The sequence below is a fragment of the Aphis gossypii genome, chromosome X (assembly GCF_020184175.1).
Source record: "Aphis gossypii isolate Hap1 chromosome X, ASM2018417v2, whole genome shotgun sequence".
Classification (NCBI taxonomy): Eukaryota; Metazoa; Arthropoda; class Insecta; order Hemiptera; family Aphididae; genus Aphis; species Aphis gossypii.
This window is the reverse complement of record NC_065533.1, coordinates 38,693,562-38,717,732: the sequence shown is the minus strand read 5'-3', so window position 1 is coordinate 38,717,732 and position 24,171 is coordinate 38,693,562. Positions and strand designations below refer to the sequence as shown.

Genomic DNA, 24,171 nt, shown 5'->3' with positions numbered 1-24,171 from the left:
AACAATACCTCAGAATCAATTAAAGAGGTGCTAAATAGAAGTCTTAAATCAAACAATGCAAAATATTCGCCAGCGATTAGATCATTTGCATTAACTCTTCAATTTTATTCAGCTAAGGCCTATAATTATGTAAGAAAAAGTTTAAAAATGTATTACCACATTCAGAAACAATTAAAAAGTGGTTTTCTGGTGTTGGCAAAGAACCAGGATTCACATTTAAAGCGTTTGAACCAATTAGGAAAAAGGTCATTGAAACACAGGGTTCAGTAATTTGTAATATTACAATTGATGAAATGGCTATAAGAAAACAGACTATTTATCTTAATGGTATATTCTATGGAGGTATAGATTTGGGAACAAGGCAAGGTCAAAATGACTCAGATAATTTTCAACAAGCAACAAATGCATTAGTGTTTTTTGCAGTTAGCATGAATGGGCATTGGTATTGAGATATTAATCATATCTCTATATTATTTATATTATTCTACATTGTTATATTATTTATTGTTATATATATCTTTGATTACCTTTATCGATAAATCTTTATCTACGGTAGTACGGTGTCAATATAGTTACTCTGCTTTATACCGTCAACCAGTGCGTTTCACATTTAATATATTTTATAACCTTTTCTGAGTCAACAAGAATTTACAAATAGAAGGTTCCATTAGAATATTTTTTAATACACAGTTTTACGAGCAATGAAAGAGCAAATTTATAAAGATTATAAGTTATTTAAAATGAGTCCGAAATCTGAACTTAAAAGTTTGTATTTTTTTAGAAATAAATAATATTATCAAAAATGTTAAAATTGTACCCGAACTCCCCTACTGTACCTTTGCTGTATTCATTTAGTATAAATCATAATGAAAAATCACAAAAATTTTATTGATCAAGGTATATGAAATTTTATATGACTAATGCCAAGTTTCATGAAGGAAAAGAAAAAACAAAAATATCAATTCTAATTAATTTATATCTTATAAAGTATTGGTGTAATAATTTATTTTATTTTAATATTTTAATTGTTTGTTTATATCGAGTAAAATTAAGTTCTAAATTATAATTTGGTGGTTAATACATAACAGATTTATCCAATCCTACTCTTACCATCATTAGGACTTAAGGTCCTTAAGAAATATAATTCAGTTAGTGTCATTCATTATGATATGCATTATATTATTGTATATTATTATTATGGAGCTAATTATTTTTTGATGGTTAGATTATTTTATAATTTATTGTAAACATATTATATTATTATATTTATTTCATTTACCTATGTAAATTATTAATTTTTGTTACATTAAAAAACAACAATTGTACCCAACCAGAGAATTAAATCATTTACTTTTCACATCAAAGTTAATAATGAATGTATAAGTGTGGATACACTTGCAAGTAAGATACCAAACTAAAATGTTTTTCCTATTTTCTTTGAAACTAGGTTTCATATAAATAAAAAATCAAGAAAAATTTTTTTTATCATAAAATAAATTAAATTAAATTAATTACTTTTTTGTAATATTATCCTGTTTTTCCGCTTCTGGTTCATCTACAAAAATAAAGTACAATTAATATCTGTTTATAAATTGAAAATCCTCAGATGATCTATTTACTGTCTAAATAATTAAATTTAAATTTATCTGTTAGCTCATCATGTAAAAGATTGTATTTAAAAAATATATATTATAATTATTTAGATAAATATTTAATAATTTTACGTGTTCTACAGGGTAGGCGGAAAAAAGCCTAGAAATATAAATATAAATGTGAACACCTAATTGGTAATTAGTAATTATCATGTATTTATAGGCTATAACAAAATATAATATATTATATATTATAATGAAAATAATAATTAATTGTATAAAATATAGATTGTAAATCTAACAAAAATATAATTATAAACACAATAGGTAATATGATATATTGTGTTATAAGTTATAAGTAAAAAACAGAAGTCTAAGGTATATACTATATACATACGGTATATACTACCTACTATAACAGATAATAATTATAAATAGTAAAATATAATTGTTAATGTATCAGAGGCCAATATAGGTAATTTTTTAAAAGAAAATATTTCTGTACTAAAATGTTTTTGCAACCTACAAGTGGGCGTCATAAACCTGTTCCGCTGCCGTGGCTTGCGGGGTGGCCTAATCTTGATTTTCCGGTTATCTGAAAAATAGATTTATCAATAAATTAAAAATATCTAACTAGTATTTTAACATAATAAATCTAATCAAACTATATTCAATTTTTGTTTAGATTTATACATGCCTAAAAATCATTTAAATACATACATTGCAATATATACCTACTAATGTTTATAAATATGTTAATTTCAATAAATAAAACAATAAACATTGAATAACGGCTAGGATAAATGGTAATATTTTAATTATAGGCAAATATATTTACCTATTAGGTATAAGTAGTTGTTTATTAATGTTATGTTGTATTAACTTTGAATTTTTGATATAGATATTTTATACGATTAAGACATTTTATTTATTAAAAATATTAATCATTTGTTATAAAAACATAATTATCGTAAATATCATCAATACATTTTTTATAGCGCCAATTCCAACTCGCAGCCTTGTGCCCTATTTGTTTACAGGTATGGCATTCTGCAATCAATTAAAATTTCAAAGTTTTAATCAAAGTAGGTATATTATTATGTTAACAGAAATGAAATTAATTATCAAACGTACTTCCGTTAAACATGTGCTGCAGCAGCGTCTGCTGAGTTTTAGGCTTCCACCCAGCTTCAGCCTGTTTTGGTACCTGCTGGTACGTCTGCTGGTACGGTTGCTGGTACATCTGCTGGTACGGTTGCTGGTACATCTGCTGAAACGTCTGCTGGTACGACTGCTGATACGTCTGCTGGTACGTCTGCTGGTACTGCTGCTGGTATAGCTGCTGATACGTCTTCTGGTACGGCTGCAAATTGTTATGTGCGGGAAACATTTAAAATAATTTCATAAAATTTAAAAAATCTTTATAAGCTGCGCGTAGCGCATTATATTGTGTAAAGCAGTTTTGTTTGAAAAGCTCTATAATTCTTGTTGTGATACAAACTTAAAAAATTTCAACACAAAATATCTTGTAAATTATTCTTGCGGAAAATATGGTCACAATTTTTGTTCTCAAATATTCAAAGTTTACATTTTTATCATATTTATGATAATTTGAGGACCAAACTGTAAAATTTTAACTCATACAATTGCAACTCGCAGCCTTGTGCCCTATTTTTTTACAGGTATGGCATTCTGTAATCAATTAAAATTTCAATGTTTTAATCAAAGTAGGTATATTATTATGTTAACTGAAATGAAATTAATTATCAAACGTACTTCCGTTAAACATGTGCTGCAGCAGCGTCTGCTGAGTTTTAGGCTTCCACCCAGCTTCAGCCTGCTTTGGTACCTGCTGGTACGTCTGCTGGTACGGTTGCTGGTACGTCTGCTGAAACGTCTGCTGGTACGGCTGCTGCTACGTCTGCTGCTACGTCTGCTGGTACGGCTGCTGGTACGTCTGCTGCTACGGCTGGTACAGCTGCTGATACGTCTGCTGGTACGGCAACAAATTGTTACATTGGAAACATTTAAAATAATTTCATAAAAATTAAAAAAGCTTTATAAGCTGCGCGTAGTGCATTAGGTATATTATGTAAAGCAGTTTTGTTTGAAAACCTTAATAATTCTTGTTGTGATACAAACTTAAAAAATTTAAACAACAAATATCTTGTAAATCATTCTTGCGGAAAATATGGTCACAATTTTTGTTCTCATATATTCAAAGTTTACATTTTTATCATATTTTTAAATGTATTTTAATCCGATGCCTATCTAAGGTGGCGTTGTAAAAATTTGTGCAAATCATTATTTTGGAAGTTATATCCTTTCAAAGTTTGCGATTTTACGTGTTTACGTATATGCACGGAATAACTACTAGGTACATATTATACATATACTCTAATAGTCTAATGTCACGCGGAGGTGGTAGGTTAGGTTAGGTTACTGGGCATATGTAAACTGCGCCCAAATGATCTTTTTTTTTGTAAACTGCGCCCGAAATTTTATCTACGTTAAAAAGGTATAGTGTAAACTGCGCCCGAATTTTTATCTATGTTAAAAAGGTATAGGGTAAACTGCGCCCGACTTATAAACTTATTACAATTTGACTTATTAAAGTAATAAACAACAAAGAGTTGAAATATATTGTTATCAGCTGCATTTCTAATTTAAAAGCTCTTGCACTATTTAAATTCCAATTTATGAATATGTATCCACCATATTATATTGTTATTTGTAATATTTATAATTATTTTAATTTTTTAAATTATATTTCATTTTTAATTCCTAATAAGTAATATGTTATACAATATGACGTTATTATTTGTAATATTTGTATTTAATTAATTTTTAATTATTCATATTATATATCTGTAATAAATTAAGTATTTTACCTGTAATTTTACCCGGGTGCAGTTTACATGTGTGATTTTGTGTTTACCTTATCTTGGGCGCAGTTTACAATCGCTGAGGTTACCGGCTGCCCGAAGGGCAGGTATGCTCTCCCGCCCGCGACTCCGTAGGGGTCGCCAACCCCCCTCCCCCTCCATCAGGTTAGCTATTTTAGCTCCGGGGGGGGGGGCGAGCCCCCTACTAGTTAGAGTTAGGCGACCGGAGCCACTATACTTGATAATTTTGTTATTTAACTGTTGGCTCTGTTTTTACCTTGAAATTTAACTTAAAAATTTAATTTTTAATTTTCAAATTAATGGTTTGCGCAATTTTTCTTTACACTATTGTTCTTAACTCGTTGAAATACATATGTTTCAATAAAAAATCAAAAAAATTCACTTGGAAGCTAAACTGCAATTGTTCCAAAATCTAATTACCTATTTAAAAAAATTTGAAAAAAGGTCGTCCAGTAAAGAAGTCTTGTTCCAGTACGAGTGCTACGACAAGTATTATTACGACGTATTATATTATTTACGTAATTTATGAAGTCATTTAATTATTTATAATTACTTTAAAGTTTAAATGTTGGTAAAATGTATACTCAATTATTTGAAATTTGAATAACTATAATTATTTACAAATATGTACCTAATATTCTTTGATTTTTAATTTATAAATTATGCAAGTAATATTATAAAATATACTTAAATATAATGTATGATCACGTGGTTACAAATCTTGATCACAACTGACGACAAAGTTGTAGGTACACCCGGAATAGTGTGAATGCTAACACCCGGGTTACTCTGACGTGCTGAAAAATTATATAACTCGGCCCGGACCAGTGAGAATAGACCTTAATACATTAAAATAATATTTATACCAGTATACCAGTGTAGTTAAAAATATGGAGCTATATTAACTCAGAGATCATTTATTTTACCACAGTCTTGAAAATATAATCGTTATATATGCACAGATCAGTGGTAATAATGTGAGTCTAGTGCAAAAAGTTGCTCAAATAACTACTATATAGACGAAGAAGTGACATATATGCACAAACGTACAGTGTTTATGATGTCGAAAGACGTCAATTTACAAAAAACAAAAGGTAGGAATTATAAAATTAAAAAAAAAAAAACTGTGGTAGTAAAAAAATCTTGTTAACGCCATATAGAATGCCGGGCGTGTTTTTTGTTTACAAGGCGGAGTTACTGTAAAATACACAATCAATTATACATAAATATATATATATATACCAAATTTATGTAAATATATTTGAAACATTATTATTTAATATCGTATGAAAATAGAATAGAATCGTTAGCCTTTTTACTGCTTTATATTATAATACGTTATTATTTAGCGAATAATAATAATATTGTTTATAACCCGTCCAGTTCATCTTGGCCATCAGCTGACGTTACAAACTACCATCACAGTCGGTAGGTATTATACTTTACATTTTAAGACGGGTAGTAATCGTAACGGTCTCCGATGGCCAAGATAGGACGAAGATAGACAGAACTGGATGAGTTATTAAGTGTATATAATAATATAATATGCATATGGCTACATCGATCACACATGTTTTACGCTTTGTTAGAATATAATATAGAGTACCTACGTGATTTAATAGTATAATAAGACTATGGACGGAAATGGTACGTTTTGGCGCCGACAATTCGGTCCGGATGTGTCGGAGAAATGTCAATTGAATTCTCTACAAACTTTTCATGTGTCATGCTTGTATATTATTATATAATATGAATAATATAACATATTGATTTACAAAAGCGTTGTCGACTTGGTGGCGTCTAAAATATATGATATTATTATACTGTACTCCGGTAGTCTGCATTATTATAATACATATCGTAGGTATAAATGGAATGGAAACCCGTTCCGAATATCCGGGTAGGTGTATAGTGTGTCTTTAACGACTCAAACATCCTGTCCATAGAAACGAAAAAGGTTTTGACCATAATTGTGTTAATAGTACATAACATTTGTAGGTACCAGGTATGATATAAAATGTTCTTTTGTAAATTGTATTGTTATCGAAACGTTTTTAAAGATATTGACAATGCGACCTTCTGTCAGATATACTCGTATTATTTGGACGCACTTAAACTACATGTAGAATACGAGTGAGAAAAAAAAATGAATAATTATCAACACTTTTATTCAATATATAGGTACTTAATTAACATGTTAACATACAGTTAATAATTGAGTATTTTTCTTTATTTAAAAGAGGCCAATTATTTTAATAAGTATGTTTTCCATCGTAGGTATTCAAAACGTAACTTAATGACCTGCAGATTCAAATAAACTTACCGGATGACCAATTTCCTCTGGTAAGTTATCTTAATATTGAATATAATAACGATAGCATATTAATATTGTCGTTCACAATGCATTTATTTTTGGAGCAACAATTTTATTCATACGAGTTGTTTTCTCCGCGAATGTCGCGTGACGGTTATTCCGCGAGTACGCGTGTTGTCACACCAATGCTTTTTCAATAGCAGAGCGCTGGATATTAATGATATTATTATTATTAAAAGATAAAGTAGATACAAAAATGTACTTTATTAGTTTTATATTATGACAATATGACAAATCTGTTTTCAAAAGTACATGAGTATGTAGGTATAACATATATGGTACAATTATGGCTATTAAGCTTATAATTAATATCGGTAGGTACCTAGTACCTACCTACTAAATATTTTTTATAATATTGCCTAAATGGTACAAAACAAGATGCATTCAATAAGTATGTAATAATATGGTAATGATTTATAATATCCTTCATTCACGTAGAACATTTGAATAACATTAAAAGTATTTTAAATATTAATATAATAATTGACAAAAACGATTAAATAAAATAAATAAATCTATTAAAATAATTACTAACGGAAAATTAATGTGATGACAATCTTTTTAAAAAACAATAATAAAAATGCTAAATACAATTTAGATACTCAAGTATACAACTATAGGACAGACAATTCCTTTTTTCTTTTATACAAATACGATAAAATATTTATGATAAAAGACTTTTGTTATTGATCATTTTAATTAATGAACTATTGTCTCAATAACATACTATTATTTTTGTGTTTCTGTAATGCAGGGATGGACTACTTGGAGTTATTAAAGGGCTAATTTTTAGAATTTAATTTATAATTAACATTTACTTTTTATATCTACAATATGTTTTAATGTTAAAAAATATAATAAAATAAAATTCAGATAAACTCCAAACCTCTATAAAATAATTTGAAATGTAGCAAACTAGATAAAAAAAAGTAGGTACGCAGGCCACCAGTTGCCATCCCTACTATAATACATCTTTAATAATATTTATAATCAGTATGACAATATATAAAAATTAAGAAAGATTATACAAATATACAAATTATACAAATTATACTAATGACTACCTTTACCATCGAAATATAGAATTCACATTCCTTCAGCTTAATCATGTTTTATTATGTATAATGGTTAATGCATTATTACGTACACATACGAAGATAAAACGAGTCTTGAGTCAAATTTTGGGCATTCGTATAGCAGGTGATCTACTGCGGTAGAGTGATCCATTACTTTAGTACAGATTAATAATACATTTTTTTATAGTATAAAAAAATACCTTATACTTTTGATCGTGTCATATTTTACCTACTCATTTTTAATTATAAAAAAATTCAAGTAACTAACATTTTTAGTATCAATTAAAAATTTTAAAGAAGTATGTTGAGGATTATTAACTGACCTCCTCCAATTTTTGGAAAACATGAAATCGATATAAACAAAAATACGACAAATAATAAAAAATAACTTATTATTATAGTGGTATAAAAAATTTCACCAAACAACATTACATAAGAGAAATGAAAGGGCGAGTTTTAATATTTACGAGGCGGAGTTACTGCAGAATACTTGTATCCTCCTACTTCCCGCCGTACACTAAAAAATATAATGCATTGTTATAATTATAAATTTTTTATCGTATTTGAATAATGTGGTCACTCGAAATTATTGTTACATATATAATATATAGGACATAGGGTCTACCTAAAATAATAATTATAAATATTTATTTATTCCAGAATAATTATTATTAAGTTTTGATAATATAATGTTATATAATTTTTAATGGTGAATATTATACTGTTTAAAAAAATTTATTCTATCAAGAAAATATGATACATTGTACATAATATATTTAATATATTATCATTGATTAAATCGTTTATGGTTTACACCAGTTTATTTTATAAGTATGATAAATTGGATACTAAAACAATGATCTGTTTTTAATAAATTTTTGTATAAAATAGGTAAATAATGATATTTAAAATTAAATGTATATTATATCGTTTTCTTCACTAAATATGATATTCCTTATGAAATCCGTGTATATAGTGGCTCGAGATTAAGGCCAGAGTTATACACGGCGTATACGCCGCGTTTCGAACGCTGCGTATTTCGCAGCGTTTTCCATCGGATTAAAAATGCGTTTGTTTATATCGGAGTAGCTATATGCGACGGATGTAATACAGCGTGCCTTTGTCTTTCGATGCGTTAAAAATGAATTCACATAATAATAATATGTTGAGTGAAAATTGAAATCATTACGAGTTTTCAATGGCTTTAAGTTTCGCGTTTATCGTACATTAATGAATAACATGCAACGTTGAGTATGTTGTAAAAAAAATATAAAATATGATTTAAATGATGCCGTCTGTGAACAGAATACAACACATTATTCATGAACCAAATGATCCTCAATCTATGGAACGGCAAAAGGTTGGTATAATGATTAATAGTGTTAAACGTAAAACAGTGGAACAGTTGAGCGAGTACCCCTCAAATTGGAAATTCGCACAACGCCATAAAAGTAACAATATAAAATACCAGAGAAGAGGATTAATAATAAAAATAAATTATCATGATAGATAGGTTAGGTTAATTAATTAATTTTAGGTAATATAAGAATATGGCATAGTTAAACAATTTTAAAATAAACAACTAAAAATAAATTATTCAAATGAATATACTAATGCACATTGGCGTAGACAGAAATTTTTATTGCAAGGAGAGGGGATGTATATAACCCCTAAAAATTAGCTAATTTTCATAAAAAAAGGTCAAACTTGTGTGAGAAAGGATTTTTATATTATCCTAAAAAGTGATGAAAGACACAAAAAAAAATCTAGTATAGAAATCAGTTAAAACTATTAATTAGGTACATTAATCAAGTAATTTAATATTTTATCCAGGATAAATATTTATCATTTAGTTTTTTAGTTTTTTTTTTAGTTTTATAGTTCTCGCCATTGCCCCAATTATTGTCTGTTCAGAGGGAATTTACGCAAACGCCACCCATCATCAACCAACACCAACAATAAGCAGTATATTTTTATTACCTAACATCGAAGAATAAGGGTATTAAGATTACCTGACTAAGCGCAATATTTAATCCGCCTCTTCACAAATGGAGTGGTACATACAGCATCAGGTACCTGTAAAGATTATACCACACCTTCATCTTGCATCATTATCCACCATTGAAAACCGTGTATTGTGATGGTAGGAGTGGTAGGCGGTAGGTAGCTCAAATATAACCGGCTGTTCGTTCAAACATAAATAACATGAATAGTTCCCCCCTATTTATTACCCATTCAAGTTTACATCATTTCATTCACGCTGTTCGTAATATAATTAATATAATTTTAATTATTATCGTGACATATTTTTTCGAATGAAGCATACATAATCCATCAACTTTACCATAACTTACAAGTATGTAAAATGGTTGTCATAATATATTATAGATTATTGTATACATTTTATGATATGCCAAATTTATTGATTTAATCAAAAAAAACAATATTGATGCATATTATGCTAAATATTAAATGGCCTATTCATATGCATTCTGTAAAATCGACTCACTTACTGCGGATAGAATATTGTAGTTCCCTACGTTGACCTTTTCTGTCCGAAATTCCAATCTATGTACCTACCTTCAAAATAAGTGATTAATGGAGATTTAAATATAAAACTCGCTCTCCAACAAAACTTCATCGCTCTGATCGCGTTGTAGTTTTTTTTTATATTCTTGTGTAGTTGTGTGCGCGAATCGCCACTGGTTCTTTATACTATTATTGTATTATATTTGTTGTGTTCTTGATATTGCAACTTAGCGCGCGCGCGCGTGCATTTATTATATTAAGGAATAGATAGCAGCTGGTCAGCCGTGCATCGACTATATTGTGAGTAAGTGAGTTATCTTTATTATTTATACATTTTTGTTAGTGTGAGTTCTTATATATTTGTACTAGTAGTTACCTATTGTTTATATTATTATTTTAATTATTATATTTTATTATGTTGGGCCAAAAAGGCCGTAAAACCTATTTCTATTATACCATATTTTTTACTACTATTTCATCTGAGTTACCATTTTTATAAGAGTTAACTATTTGTCTATTAGCTTAAGCTTAAACATACATCTACACACCCACTGCACACTAGTACTCGGAGTTTAGCTCGGTGAACCCGTTCACTTCTGACTTCTCTTGAGTCACTATACAAACATACACGCAAATCGGTCGGTGTAGGGCACGATTGCACTAAGCATATGGTGACCGGGCACACGGCCTATTATTGTTCCGTTCTCAAAGCAAACTACGTAGGTATGTTATGTATATTTTATTTTTGTTTTGCGTCAACATTGACTCGAGTCTAAAAGTGGCAGCGTCTAAATGACGGGACACCAAAATATATACTAGGTATCATAAATTTGAAATAGTTTCGGAATATTTTATTTCATATTTAATTTTTCTGTAACTGAACTATTTTTGTTTACATAATTATAATAAAATTGCAATGATATTCATATTTATTACTTAAAATAAGTAAAATGGTTTTATTTTAATACCTTTGCTATATATTTTGTTAAATTAAATGCAATTTTAAATGTATATTCATAACCTAAAGATGTTGCGTACCAGCACATTGTTTTGACTCTGTATAATCATTAATCAAGGCTCAATAATTAATATATTACATTCACAATTAATGAACATGACTAATATTAAATTAAAATGTAAAAAGTGTTCGTGGATATTCTTATCTTTGAATTTTATAAAAAACCAAATTACTTTACTATTGATAAACATTACATAGTAAATTACATAAATTTATATAAAATTTGCTGCATTAAATGTTAGTATGACAGTTAACAAAATCCATATAAAGTATGCGACACAAGTTACACATAGACATAATAATATACAGTGTCATCGGGGAGAAGGATTATTCCTTTAAGGCAGCGTTTCCCAAACTTTTTTTCTGCTGAATCCCTTCGAAATATTAAAAATTATTGCGGACCCCCATAATAAAAATAAAATTTTCATTTTTATACTATATAGTATTTTCAATTTACGTCCGCGGACCCCCTTCGGTACACGTGTAGACCCCTAGAGGTCCGCGGACCACAGTTTGGGAAAGGCTGCTTTAAGGTGTATTTATACTATTTTGAAATACTTTGTTTTTTTGTATAATTTAACGAAACCGACGAATAACATTCAAACCGATTTTTTTTTAAATAAAATACCTAACAGTGTTTTGTTATAGAACAATAAATCGCAGATACAATACGAAGAATGCGCAGCACCATGTATTGTGATCTCGGTGACAAGTAACAATTTATCTGTTATTTCTGTTTCCTATTGTGATGGAGTTCGCTGGGAAAAGTAGGTGGTACTTCCATTGTGTGAAATTAAGAGAGCACGTAGACAATCATGTACATTGGCAGCGAACGATATTTTTTTTTTTGTCGCAACGGACATCGGCTAAGAGTCAGGTAGGTTATTTTTCAGAATTTTACGCGGAATACTAAATATTTACAAAACAGATGTTTAATTTAAATAATATTATTATGTTTTACAGCAAATTTAATAACAAATCGTGATTTTTTTTAATCTAAAATTGTGAATTATCTTTTAAAAATAACGTCATGTATGTGTCACTGAAATTTATTGTAATTCACGCTGTGGTTTTTAACAATATTGTGATTTTATTATTTATAATTTTATAAATATAAACTAAGCAATCGACAATCAATGAAAATCATAAATGCGTACGAGAATTAAAATGTGTATTTTATATTGTTATGTATGTACTTAAAATTTGAATCCCACGTGACCAAGTGTAAAGACATACATAGATATATAGGTAAGTTAAATAGGTACATATAAAGAACACCTGTGGGAATACGAAATAATTGTTTGATTCATTTTTGCGTAAACAGCTATAAAACTCAAAAATACAAATTATATATTTTATTTACCGTTGATAACCATTACTACAGAAATATGTGTTAAAAGTAATTTTTCAATAAAACTCGGTCAGACGACGACGATGTTTTCAGTTGTTGGTTTGTCCAGAATAATACCATCTAGAGCTAATGATGCATCATCAATATCACTATTTCTCACGAACACACACTGGTGAGCTCTGCACGGTCCGGTCTTTTTCGATTTTTGTGGTTCGGTCCGGTCCGGTCCAGTCTAGTGATATTAATTATATATATTATTAACGATACGTGATAAAATAATTAACATTATAATAATATTAGTTATGTTATTTTAATTTAGATTAAAATGTTTTGAAACACCAAAATAGTTCGTCACGTATTTATATTGACATAATATTCACCTATTATTGATCTAAAAAAGTACGTGAAGTAATGAAATTATGCACATTGTATTTTCAGTATTATTATTTATTTCTAAATTTAAATGTAAAAATGTATGTATTGTAATGTTTATTAGTTTTCCCTTAGTGTGCTGATAAACTCGTAAAACACGTTGGACTTAGCACAAAATACAAAATTCGTAACAACAATGTGTAATAATTTACCAATTTTTGGATTCTGCTTGCTGTAAAACAATGTGTCAATTAAGAGGATGTCACACGCGAATGTGATGTCACTGTCTTATACATGCGTAACATATTTGACTAAGCTAAGCAGTTTTTAGCCATATATTAAGCGTGTATATGACGGATACAACACATGCGTTTTTCCAAGCCAAATTAATTCTTACTGAAAATCATACGAAAGATCAAATATCTGAAAAGTATTCTCAACTGTTATAGAAATTCAAAATATAGCAAAAATAAGACGCATTTTAATACAATACATCATATCACGTGGATTGGTATTAATATACCTGACTGTCACCATATGGACCATAGTTTTCTTTATTCTACACAATAAACCAAATCTTTTTCATTCAATTCCAGATGCTTTGTTAAAGCGGTTTCCGTTTTACCTATGTTAATTTAGTATTATGTTCGAAAAAACACTTTACTTGGATATTTAAAAACCTCTGAAAAAGAGGATCGTAATAATAATGGCACATCTAAATGCTGCTTACGTGCAGGTAATGACTTATCTACGTCAGGGATTTGTGTACTTGGTGTGTGTGTGTGTGTATATATATATACATACTTATACTCGTATACATATATATAAACATAAGTGTTTGTAAAATAAAATACAATAGATAGGTACAACTAAACTTAGAATAAGCATTGAATCCAACGAAACTATATGTGGTCGCCTGTACCTACGTACCACATACATAAAAATATTCAAAATGAACTCGTCTGAAAATTTGGTCTAACCAGAGATACGGTAATGTCGCGAGCTAAGTAAAAATAAAGAATAAATCCAAATTTAGTTAACTTTCCCGGAAGATTCGGTCTAAAAATGTAAAGCAAAGTACCAATAGTATTATATAATTAATAATGCAGACTCCACATTAAAATAAATTTGTTTCCGAGTAAGTAAACTAAATTTTGATTAATTTTAGTTAAAATAATTCATATAATAAATAAATATAAATAACTAATTTTTATTAAATTTAGGTTAATTACTCATGTATACATTTTACACATTAGACCATATATTTAGATTCCACTTTATATGATATATTTTATACAGCGTTTATATTTAAAATTGTTCACTTAGCGGTTTTTTACACGGAGTTGACTTGGTGTTTTTGTTGGGATAATGATTACTAGGGCTAGGATTTATATACAATAAAATTTTTTATACATATTTGGCAATAATAAGTATATGTAATTAAATGTACTATGAGCTCCCACTGTCGGCCAATTGTTGTCATTTTCTTATTGGCACCATTATTTTCAATATTTGTCTATTTACACTATACATTAAAATCATAGCAATGTACTTCTAAAATAGGCGTATAAAATATAAGTTTCCTAATGAACAATTCAATATAATTTAAAACATGTAGTTTAGCCGCTATCCGTATACATATATAATAAGTCGTATAATCAAAATTTCGAACAAAAACCATTATAATATTATATTGATTAAAATAAAATATGTACAGAAAAAAAAATAAAAAGTAATAAAATAAAATAGAAAATAAAAAGGATATAAAAATATTGTTTGTATATGGGCAGCCGGGAAGGTATACCTAGTACTATAAAATAAGTAGTTATTTTATAAAAATATTTTTGTTATAAATTATAATATAGATGAATTCTCAGTAATTTCATAGAGGTTAAACAATATCGGTATCAACATTTAACTCTAAAATTATATAAATTGTATAGTATATTACTCAATGTATCTATACAAGAATCTTCAAAGGATAAGAAAATAAAAATGACGTTTAAAGATTTGATTAAAATATATTTCATTTTTCATAATTTATACACAAGAGATTATCTATTTACGTAATCTCTGTAATCGATGAATTTAATTAATAAACAATTGAATTATTATTGTCTCAATAAAATAACATAGGATCATTATATTTGTATTTCTATAATATATTGTAATAATTATATATATGAACGACATATATGTCGGTAAAAAGGCTGCATACGAGTTGATTTCCGGGTACCTGCTTAGGTACCTACACCGATACCGTTGAATTGATTCTCGGGTCATTAAGATGTACGTACGAGTTGTTTTTCTATTGTTGATACATCAGTAACGAAAATAACAGATATTAATTGATCAAATGTTATTCAGTTTGTGCAATTGAAAACAAATATTAAATGCGGCAAGAACGATACTAGAAAATCCAAGAAAAACTTTTACTGTACATGTATATATTTATATACGGCGATAAAACAAGTCTTGTGGCAACATTTACCCTGACGACTTTTATGGACGAATATCTGATTTCGTTTAAACATGCACTCTATTGTACGAGATTGAGACACGAAAATAATACGACAAATTAAGAAAATAAAAAAATAACAGCAATGCTAAAAAATCTCACCAAGCGCCATCATTCAAGAGAAAGGGCGGGTTTTATTGTTTACGAGGCGGAGTTACCACACACAAGTATCTACGGTTCACTGTCCCAATCGCGTACTAAAAAATGCATTACATTGTTATAAATATTTCGTCGAATCTAGGTAAAAAAACGTCAGGTAAAAAACGACACGGCAATAAACAACAAGGGTAAAAAGCGACTATAAGTAAAAAACGTCAAATACATTTTAATCCTAAATATTAGTTAAAATATAAGTATATTATAAGCCAATTGTTAAATTACATAAGTTTAATGCAATAATAAAAAAAAAATCATTAAGTACATGTCAATTGTTAAGTTAAATTTGGTTTACCACAGATATCATTGTATTAATAAATACAACTTACATATTAGTATTACTGATTTAATATAGGTTTTAATATTTCGCTAAATCGAAACCTAAATTGTAAAAATTAATATAAATGTAAAGTTTATTTCAACAAGCGTACTTTCGAATTACTATATACCTATGTATATCCAGAAATAATTTTTAATAACAATAGTATACAATATTCCATATTTATGATTTATTTTCATTATTTTTTACTTTTTTAATTTAACAATATATAAACTAATAGGTACTCTAACTAATTTTTGGAATTTTAAAGTAAAACGTATTTAACGATTTTAACTTTGTCGTTTTTTACCGATTACCCACTACCGTAATAGTCCAAAAAATTTCAGTGTCGTCGAATCGTGACAGTTGAATACTTGAATACATATTATTATTTATAAGTATATACAATATTAGTCTCTTATTTGATTAGTGTATTTTATAAAAATCGCCACATTAATTTATTACATTTGTTTGTATTATAGTGTTGTATATTATGTGTGCGCTGATCGCTACTTTTTTTATGAAATTTTTTTATTATTATTATTTATTTTATAGATATATTTTGATATTGTGTTTTTCTATGGTGTGAGAATTATTTATTGTGCAGCTGACCTGCCTTACTATGACGAACTGTGAGTTTTTGGTTTTATTGGCCGTAATTAATTATATTTCTTGTAGAACCCAAAATAATTATTATTAGAAGTTTGTTTTAATACCTATTTTCATGATGTATTCTATTATAGCCGCACTCTATAGTACACTCATTCAAATAAACACACACTGCACCCATATATTATTATACACTAGCACTCATTGATCTTGCTCTGCAATCCGGTCGACTTCCATTGAGTTGCTTTAGGTACACATTATATTTAGTTATATACAAACCACACATAAATTTAGACAAGTATTGGTACGTGCAACGTATTTTTGGTGGTCGGGCTCAAGGTCTATTGTTGTTCGTATCCGGCAGATGCGTATGGGCTACCTAAGTACCTGATAATTTTATTATAAAAATATTTTAGAGATTTACACTACATTGGCATTATTTTCATATTATATATATAATAATAATACATGTGTATTATTATATAATTATGTGTATGTATTTTTTATATTTCGTATTTAATAACTGAATAATACCTATACAGAGTACAGAAAATAGAATAAAATATATGAGTATTCAAATCAATCGTTGTCGGTTTTATATTTTTTTTAATACGCTATATACACTATAAAACGATTTTCATAATTTGAGCAAGTAGATGTTAAACAATCACAACGTACATTTATAGCATGTAAAATTCATAATAATTATTAAAAGCAATAACAAGACTATAGCAAACAATTGCAAGGATGATAATTGATTTTGATGTATTGATGTATTATACTATTATTTAGCTACGATAAGTTTTTTTTTTTTAACTGTTTAATATTATAACGTAATATAATAATTAATTATGTATTTGTTTTTTTTATTAAACATACTATTTGCAAATCAAGAGCAGTCACAAATTAAAAAAAAAAATGGGCTAATTGCATAGAGTCCCCACTTTATCCGATCCCTTCCAAACCAAGATAACAATTTAGCAAATCAATTGCAAATAATTGAAAATTGATTTATAGAATTTGCAAATCAAAATAATTGTAATTTTGGCTAATTTTTTGCAAATTATTAAATAATATCAATTTAAATTGAAAATTCAAATGTATATAGAGAGTTTTACCATGCTTGTTAATAGAACAATAGAAAAAAATGTTGTATCAACAATGATTGAATAATACTTAAAAAATCATTTTATTTAAAAAGTTTATATACTATACCAAAAAACATCATATTATAAGCATTTTAATTATACAATGTATAAAATAATACTTCGTTGCCCAACTGACAACATAAAAACATTAAAAAAAATGATATTTTAATCAAAAAAGTGGGAAAATAAAATATTTATTTAATTATATCATGACAAACACCAAACAGAATCTTAATAAATCAATAAAACATAATCTTTTTGCTATCTGAGGTATACCCTTAATATGTGCTTAAACATTGCCACTAAAAATTCCTAATTGCTCTTAATTATTGTCCACCGGTATTCGATACTATAATAGTTACAAAATAATATTACAGTCAAAAGGTATTTTTATTTTATTCGAATAAAAAGTGCTATATCGAATCGTGTTTATATCTTTAGAACCATTGTGTGGCTTGTGCGTGATAATTTTTAATCGAATTGACGATTTTAACATCTCGTGCAAAGAAGTGGAGGTAAATAATATATTTTAACGTTACCGCCGTCGTCCGCACTAGTAATTAATACGAACAGTCTACGCGGTGTAATATGGTGTAATATTGTGTAAATAAGTGTTCCCGGTCAAGGTCACCGTGAACCAAATGAGCAATACGATTGTTTTTTTCACTGGAAACAACCAGGATGGCATGATCCCATGCGCAATTTTCTGTGTCACTGTCGTCGTATTCACACAGAGCCGCGTTTTCAGGTATATAATATTGTATCTGAAACGTTTATTTTTATTTAATTTAGATGAAATAATAAACCCAAGTCGAGTTTGAGTGTGTTTATTAGTCATCAATGGCGAGAATTGAACCCGGTGGGCAATCCATCTGCAATAAATTACGTACTAAATGCTCTAGTGCAGTATTTCTCAACCTGGAGGTCGTGATCACCTTAACTAGGTCACGTAGGTCAAAAATAATACTATCCTATGTACTAATTATATTACCTGTATAATTTATCATAAAGGTATTACATTAAATATCATATTAAATAAGTAAATTTATATTTAATATAATAATATTTTTGGGTTTACTACATTCGTTATCACCATAGCCGATTTCCGTAAAAAAAAACTAAAAAAATGTTTATAGAAAAATACATCATAGCAATTCATGCTCATGTATTCCTTAGATCTTTGGTTTCGGTGTAAATCACTTATGTAGTTATGAGGAACTTTGTATTACATTTTTCAACTACCAATAAAAATAAAAATATCCGCCATACTCATCAATATAATATTATATATTACGATAATAATAAAATAGCATAATATATAATATTATATTGTTGTGTCATACTCTACGCAATGTATGCGGCAGATCGTTGTAATATTTTTATGGTATCCTGGTAGTCGGTGGCGCTAAAATGTACGATCTATAGTATCTTATAGATCTTTTTGTATAAGATTACTGTATATCAACGGATCCAAACACTGTTTTGATATTTACAATATGATACGCGGATTTGTCAAATATATCTAATTGAATAACCGCGTATAATATGTATTTTTTTTTATTTTTTTTTTGCGAAAATAAACAATAATTAACAACAATAGTATGTGACAGCGTATTGATTTAGATGTTTAGAATTGTTTACACATTTCATGCAGCATCAACTTTTACAAGACTTGCGATAGTATAATATAATTATTAGATACTTCAAAAGTCATTAAAAAAATATAATACAATTAAATAAAAAAATTTAAAATTAATATATTTCAAAATAATACAGTATAAAAACTGTTTTTTTTTTGTACATTATATTACCCATATTGAGTTTTAATTATATATAGGTAAATAAAATCATATAATATGATGTCAATAATTATTATAATAGTAATTAATAATAACAAAATGTAAATAAATAAAAAAAGTATACAATAAAATTATATATATCATAATTCACAGCATAACGTCTCAAGTCATCCGTTCATCCTCGCTGCAATCTTACTGCGTAGTTTCAAAATCTAAGCAAATAATAATAACATATTGTACTACGTTTAAAATATTAATATTATTAATTCTATTATTTGAAATTCATACTACGTACTACACTATGTGCTTTTATTTATTAATCGATATACTCTAATTATTTAACTATAAGCAATATTATTAATATTAGGTACCTATAGATACAAGTTTAGGTATATAATAAGTGAATGGAAATGGCACAATTAAACCCCCGTTAAGTTTTGTTTGAAGTTTTTGACGAAACCAAAATTAACTAAAGTTAAATTACTATCATATAGGTGCTTTCAACTAATAGATACCGTACACTTGTGTTACATAAAAAAATAATTTATGATACAAATTAACAAATCATAGTTACTATACTACCTACTAGAATAAGTGGTTTTCAGGTCAAAGTAATACTGCGAGACACTAATGAAATATTATTTGACAATACCATGAAACGTTTGGTTGAAAAGAGAATTAGAGATTTTCAATTATAAAAAAACGTGATATAGATTAACATTTTTTCCTAACATATAAATTATTTTACACGTTTTAGTGAAAATATTGGCTTAATGTATCTATAGATTTTTTAGGGTTGATATAGAACTCACCCAATAGTCCATCCGCGAGTTACCATGTTTCTTTACCCGTCGATTTTGAAACCACACAATCACTCGTCTTTCAGAAAGCTTAAGTTGTTTTGCCAAGTATCGCCTGTTCCCAGGGCTCAAACACGAATTACTTAGAAAAGCCTTTTCTAAGATACGAATCTGTTCTTCGGTGAATGAGGCTCTTATCCTTTTTGGGTACTTGATATCTAAATGAGAAATAAAATATTCAAATGTATGTACATATTTGGATATAGATACTACATTCTAATCTATTTCTTCAATAAAATAATAAACATTTGTTTTTAACAATGATTTACAATAAAAATCTATATCAGGTAATATATAACTTAAGTATTAATATAAACAATTATTAAAATATTAGTTATAACTTATAAAATATAATAAATTAATAATTGTTATGTATCGTAGTTAAAGCAAATTTTATAATTTTATGATAAACTTAAAGTTCAAACACCTAATTCAAAACTATATGATGTATACATTTAAATATAAAGATAATATATTTACACGTGTTTAAAATCACTGTAGAAGTAGTCACTAATAAATAATGATATCCTTTATATTATAAAGTAAATATATGTAATGCTTTTACATATCTATAAGAACAACTTATATAGGATCAAGTATGTTGATCCCCGAATAATTTTTATCGACTTTTGTAGAAAAAATATATTTAAAAATCAATAATCTATCATGCTAATAAATAACTGAAGTAGATACAAACATTTTGAACATTATAACATGTATCTACAGAAAATTTAAAATTAAATATTTGGTGAACACTTCAAGTACCTACTTATACGTTTATTTGTTTTGGGTGAATAATATGCAGTCGTAAAAAATGTTTGTTACTTTCCAACAAGTTGTTTATTTTTGTTATAGATAGATAATCAAATTTTTACTTATTTTCATTGAAAAACTTATCGCTTGGTCACTGTTACAGATGTATTAAATTTAAGTTGAATTAAATTTTATTGGATATGAGAATTAATTATAATCAGTCGGTTTGTCAGCTTATATCACTATAAGTATATTTCGTGATATGTTGTGTAATATTGCTAGGAGGTAGTAGGGCATAAAGTAGGTAAATTATTTTGCTTTTAGTATAAAAATTAAAAGTACGTTGATTAACATTTTTTCTAAAAATATAGCATTTATTATATTATTGATGCGTTTAATTATTATAGTAATATGTATTTAATATTTATACAATTATACCATATTATGTTAACTTATAACTCAAAATGTAATTATAGATATTTTCTATAAATATAGTAAAATTGTAAAGGTTTATAATATAAGTAAATGATATCTTAAAACAAATCATGAACATAGAAACAAAAAAAGTTTTTTTACGTATTTTATATTATAACTTTTTTTCGTTAAAATTCTAACTTCAAACACATATTTAAAAAAATATAGCTATGTATTTTTTAATATTCTCAAACAAATATAAGAATAAATTATGTAGAATCTTGTATTAAATTTTAAGAAATGTTGACTTCTGAAAAATTTCTTATCAACTTTTACAGAAAAAAAACTAAAGAAAATTTGTATGACTACAAATAGCTAAAAAAGAGTTTAAAAATTCAAAAATATACTATGTATAAATAATAAATTTCGTAATCATATATATATATATCAGTATTTCCAACCTTTTGAGATTCAAAATCGGAGAATTTTATCTACTGTGTAGCGTGTAAACTTATTGTATACAAAAAGTAACACACTTCATTATAAAAACAGTATTTTCATTGCTCCGCTTAGAATCTAAAAATCACTATGTGTATTGTTTTTGATATGAGGTATCTGCTATTATAATTTCAGATACATGAATCTTTTATTTAAAGCAATACAGTAAATTTTTAACGAGTTATATTTTAAAGTTACTTAAGTTATAGATTTAGAAACAGATTAGAAGTTACAAATATAACTCGGTTAAAAGTATTTTCAAATTTTATTACAAATATAATATATTAATATGAACTCACTCAACGACTCTTCAGTAGATTTAAGGGATGAGGCGAACGTGTGGGATGGATCGAGTGTATGCGATTGAACAATATTCGTATACGAGGCTTGTGCATCATTTGTATCTGTATTTGAAATCGTATGCAAATTAGAAATATAAATTTGATTAGCAATCAACATGTGATTGATACATGGACGAGACATTACCGGAGTGTGAGGCAGGATTGACTTCGTATGACATACGTCTAAACCAAGCATTCCGGTAATGCGGTATCAGATGTTGTTGACTTTGTAATTTCCAGTATCTGTACATCATACTATTCCAAATATTAACTTGGTTCTGCATTTGTATTTTTTGGTTGTCCTGCCAATTGTTCTCCATAAAACCACTCTCAACCGACAATGCATTATTGACGTGTTGCGACATCGTAGTGCATAATGGTTCTAAGTCTAAAAAAAAATACATAATTAATGGTATGTATTCAAAATTGTTACGTTGTCTATCGTTATAATCTTTATATATCGCTATAAAACTTTTCATTTGAAAACTATAACTGCATATTTACGCTAAAATAAATAAATAAAATAGCACCGACCAAAGATTATGTTTCAATATATAAGTATACTTACATAAATATCATACCGTGGGTATTAAAACACTTTAATGTAAAAAATGTAAAAAAATAATGTACTTTAATGTACTTTTACTTTTATGTTTTACTTTTATTGTAAAAAAACTTTTTAAAGGTTGTATATATAAAAAAAAATTTATTTATTTTTGCATAAACAGCCATAAAATGCAAAAATTTAAATAACATATTTATATTTACCGTTGATGCTGTAGTAATCTCCATAAACGTTGGTATTATAATCCATATCCATTATTGCAAAGTTACGAGTAGATATAAATTTTCCTGTAAATCAGTGAAATGAGACGATGTTGGTGTCTGGAATATTATTCAGTCAGAATACTATCTTGAACTGATGCTCCGTTCGTATGTCCACCCGGTTCAAGAGTAACCCTATCAGAATTGGATAAAAGGGCGTGAACTCTCTATTATATAATATATATATTTATATGTATATACATATCCCGGAGGCGTTACTGTAATTTTTACTACCTACCCTTCAGACCTATATATGGCAAACAACCTTTGTTCGTTGGTCGCAAAAAAATCATCCCCACACATGTTTTGTTGACTGGAGTTGGCGGGAGGTGAGTGGCCGTTCATCAGTTTTCGTCAACAGCTCGCTCTGTTCGCACCCGTTTTCCTGTCGACCTTGAGATCACCAACAATATTATAAGTATAAACACTCTTACATATAAATGCACAAATAAACAGTGACCGCTGCTTCACTAACTTGTTGTACGGATTAATAAATGTTTATTATAATACCATTATATTATTAGATTTATAATTTGTTACTTTAAATTGAATGTTTACTCACCTTAAATAAATATTTACTAATTGCTATACTTTTATATTTATATATTACTAATTCACGACGTGCAGTGATGCAACAAGTGAGAGTTGGATGATATTTTATAATATATTATAAATCAAAATCAACAATAAATGACTTGAAATTTTATTTTGTT

General features: G+C 27.6%; 1 protein-coding gene across 1 annotated transcript; it reads right to left on the bottom strand.

Annotated features, from left to right (window-relative positions):
* Positions 1-21,520: 21,520 nt before the first annotated feature.
* Positions 21,521-23,453, bottom strand: LOC114125750 (uncharacterized). The gene is made up of 4 exons (XM_050207207.1): positions 23,402-23,453; positions 22,779-23,021; positions 22,592-22,696; positions 21,521-21,534 (listed from the first exon to the last, which is right to left on the bottom strand). The coding sequence occupies exons 1-4, from the start codon at positions 23,451-23,453 to the stop codon at positions 21,521-21,523; spliced, it is 414 nt and encodes a 137-aa protein (XP_050063164.1).
* Between the last annotated feature and the right edge of the window lie 718 nt (positions 23,454-24,171).

Bases quoted from the DNA above. Each gene is read 5' to 3' on its own strand.
- LOC114125750 (XM_050207207.1), bottom strand. From the start codon at position 23,453: ATGGATATGGATTATAATACCAACGTTTATGGAGATTACTACAGCATC. The intron at 23,022-23,401 runs GTAAATATAAAT...ATTTTTTTTTAG, and splicing joins AGATTACTACAGCATCAACG to ACTTAGAACCATTATGCACT. The intron at 22,697-22,778 runs GTAATGTCTCGT...TTTCAAATACAG, and splicing joins CAATCCTGCCTCACACTCCG to ATACAAATGATGCACAAGCC.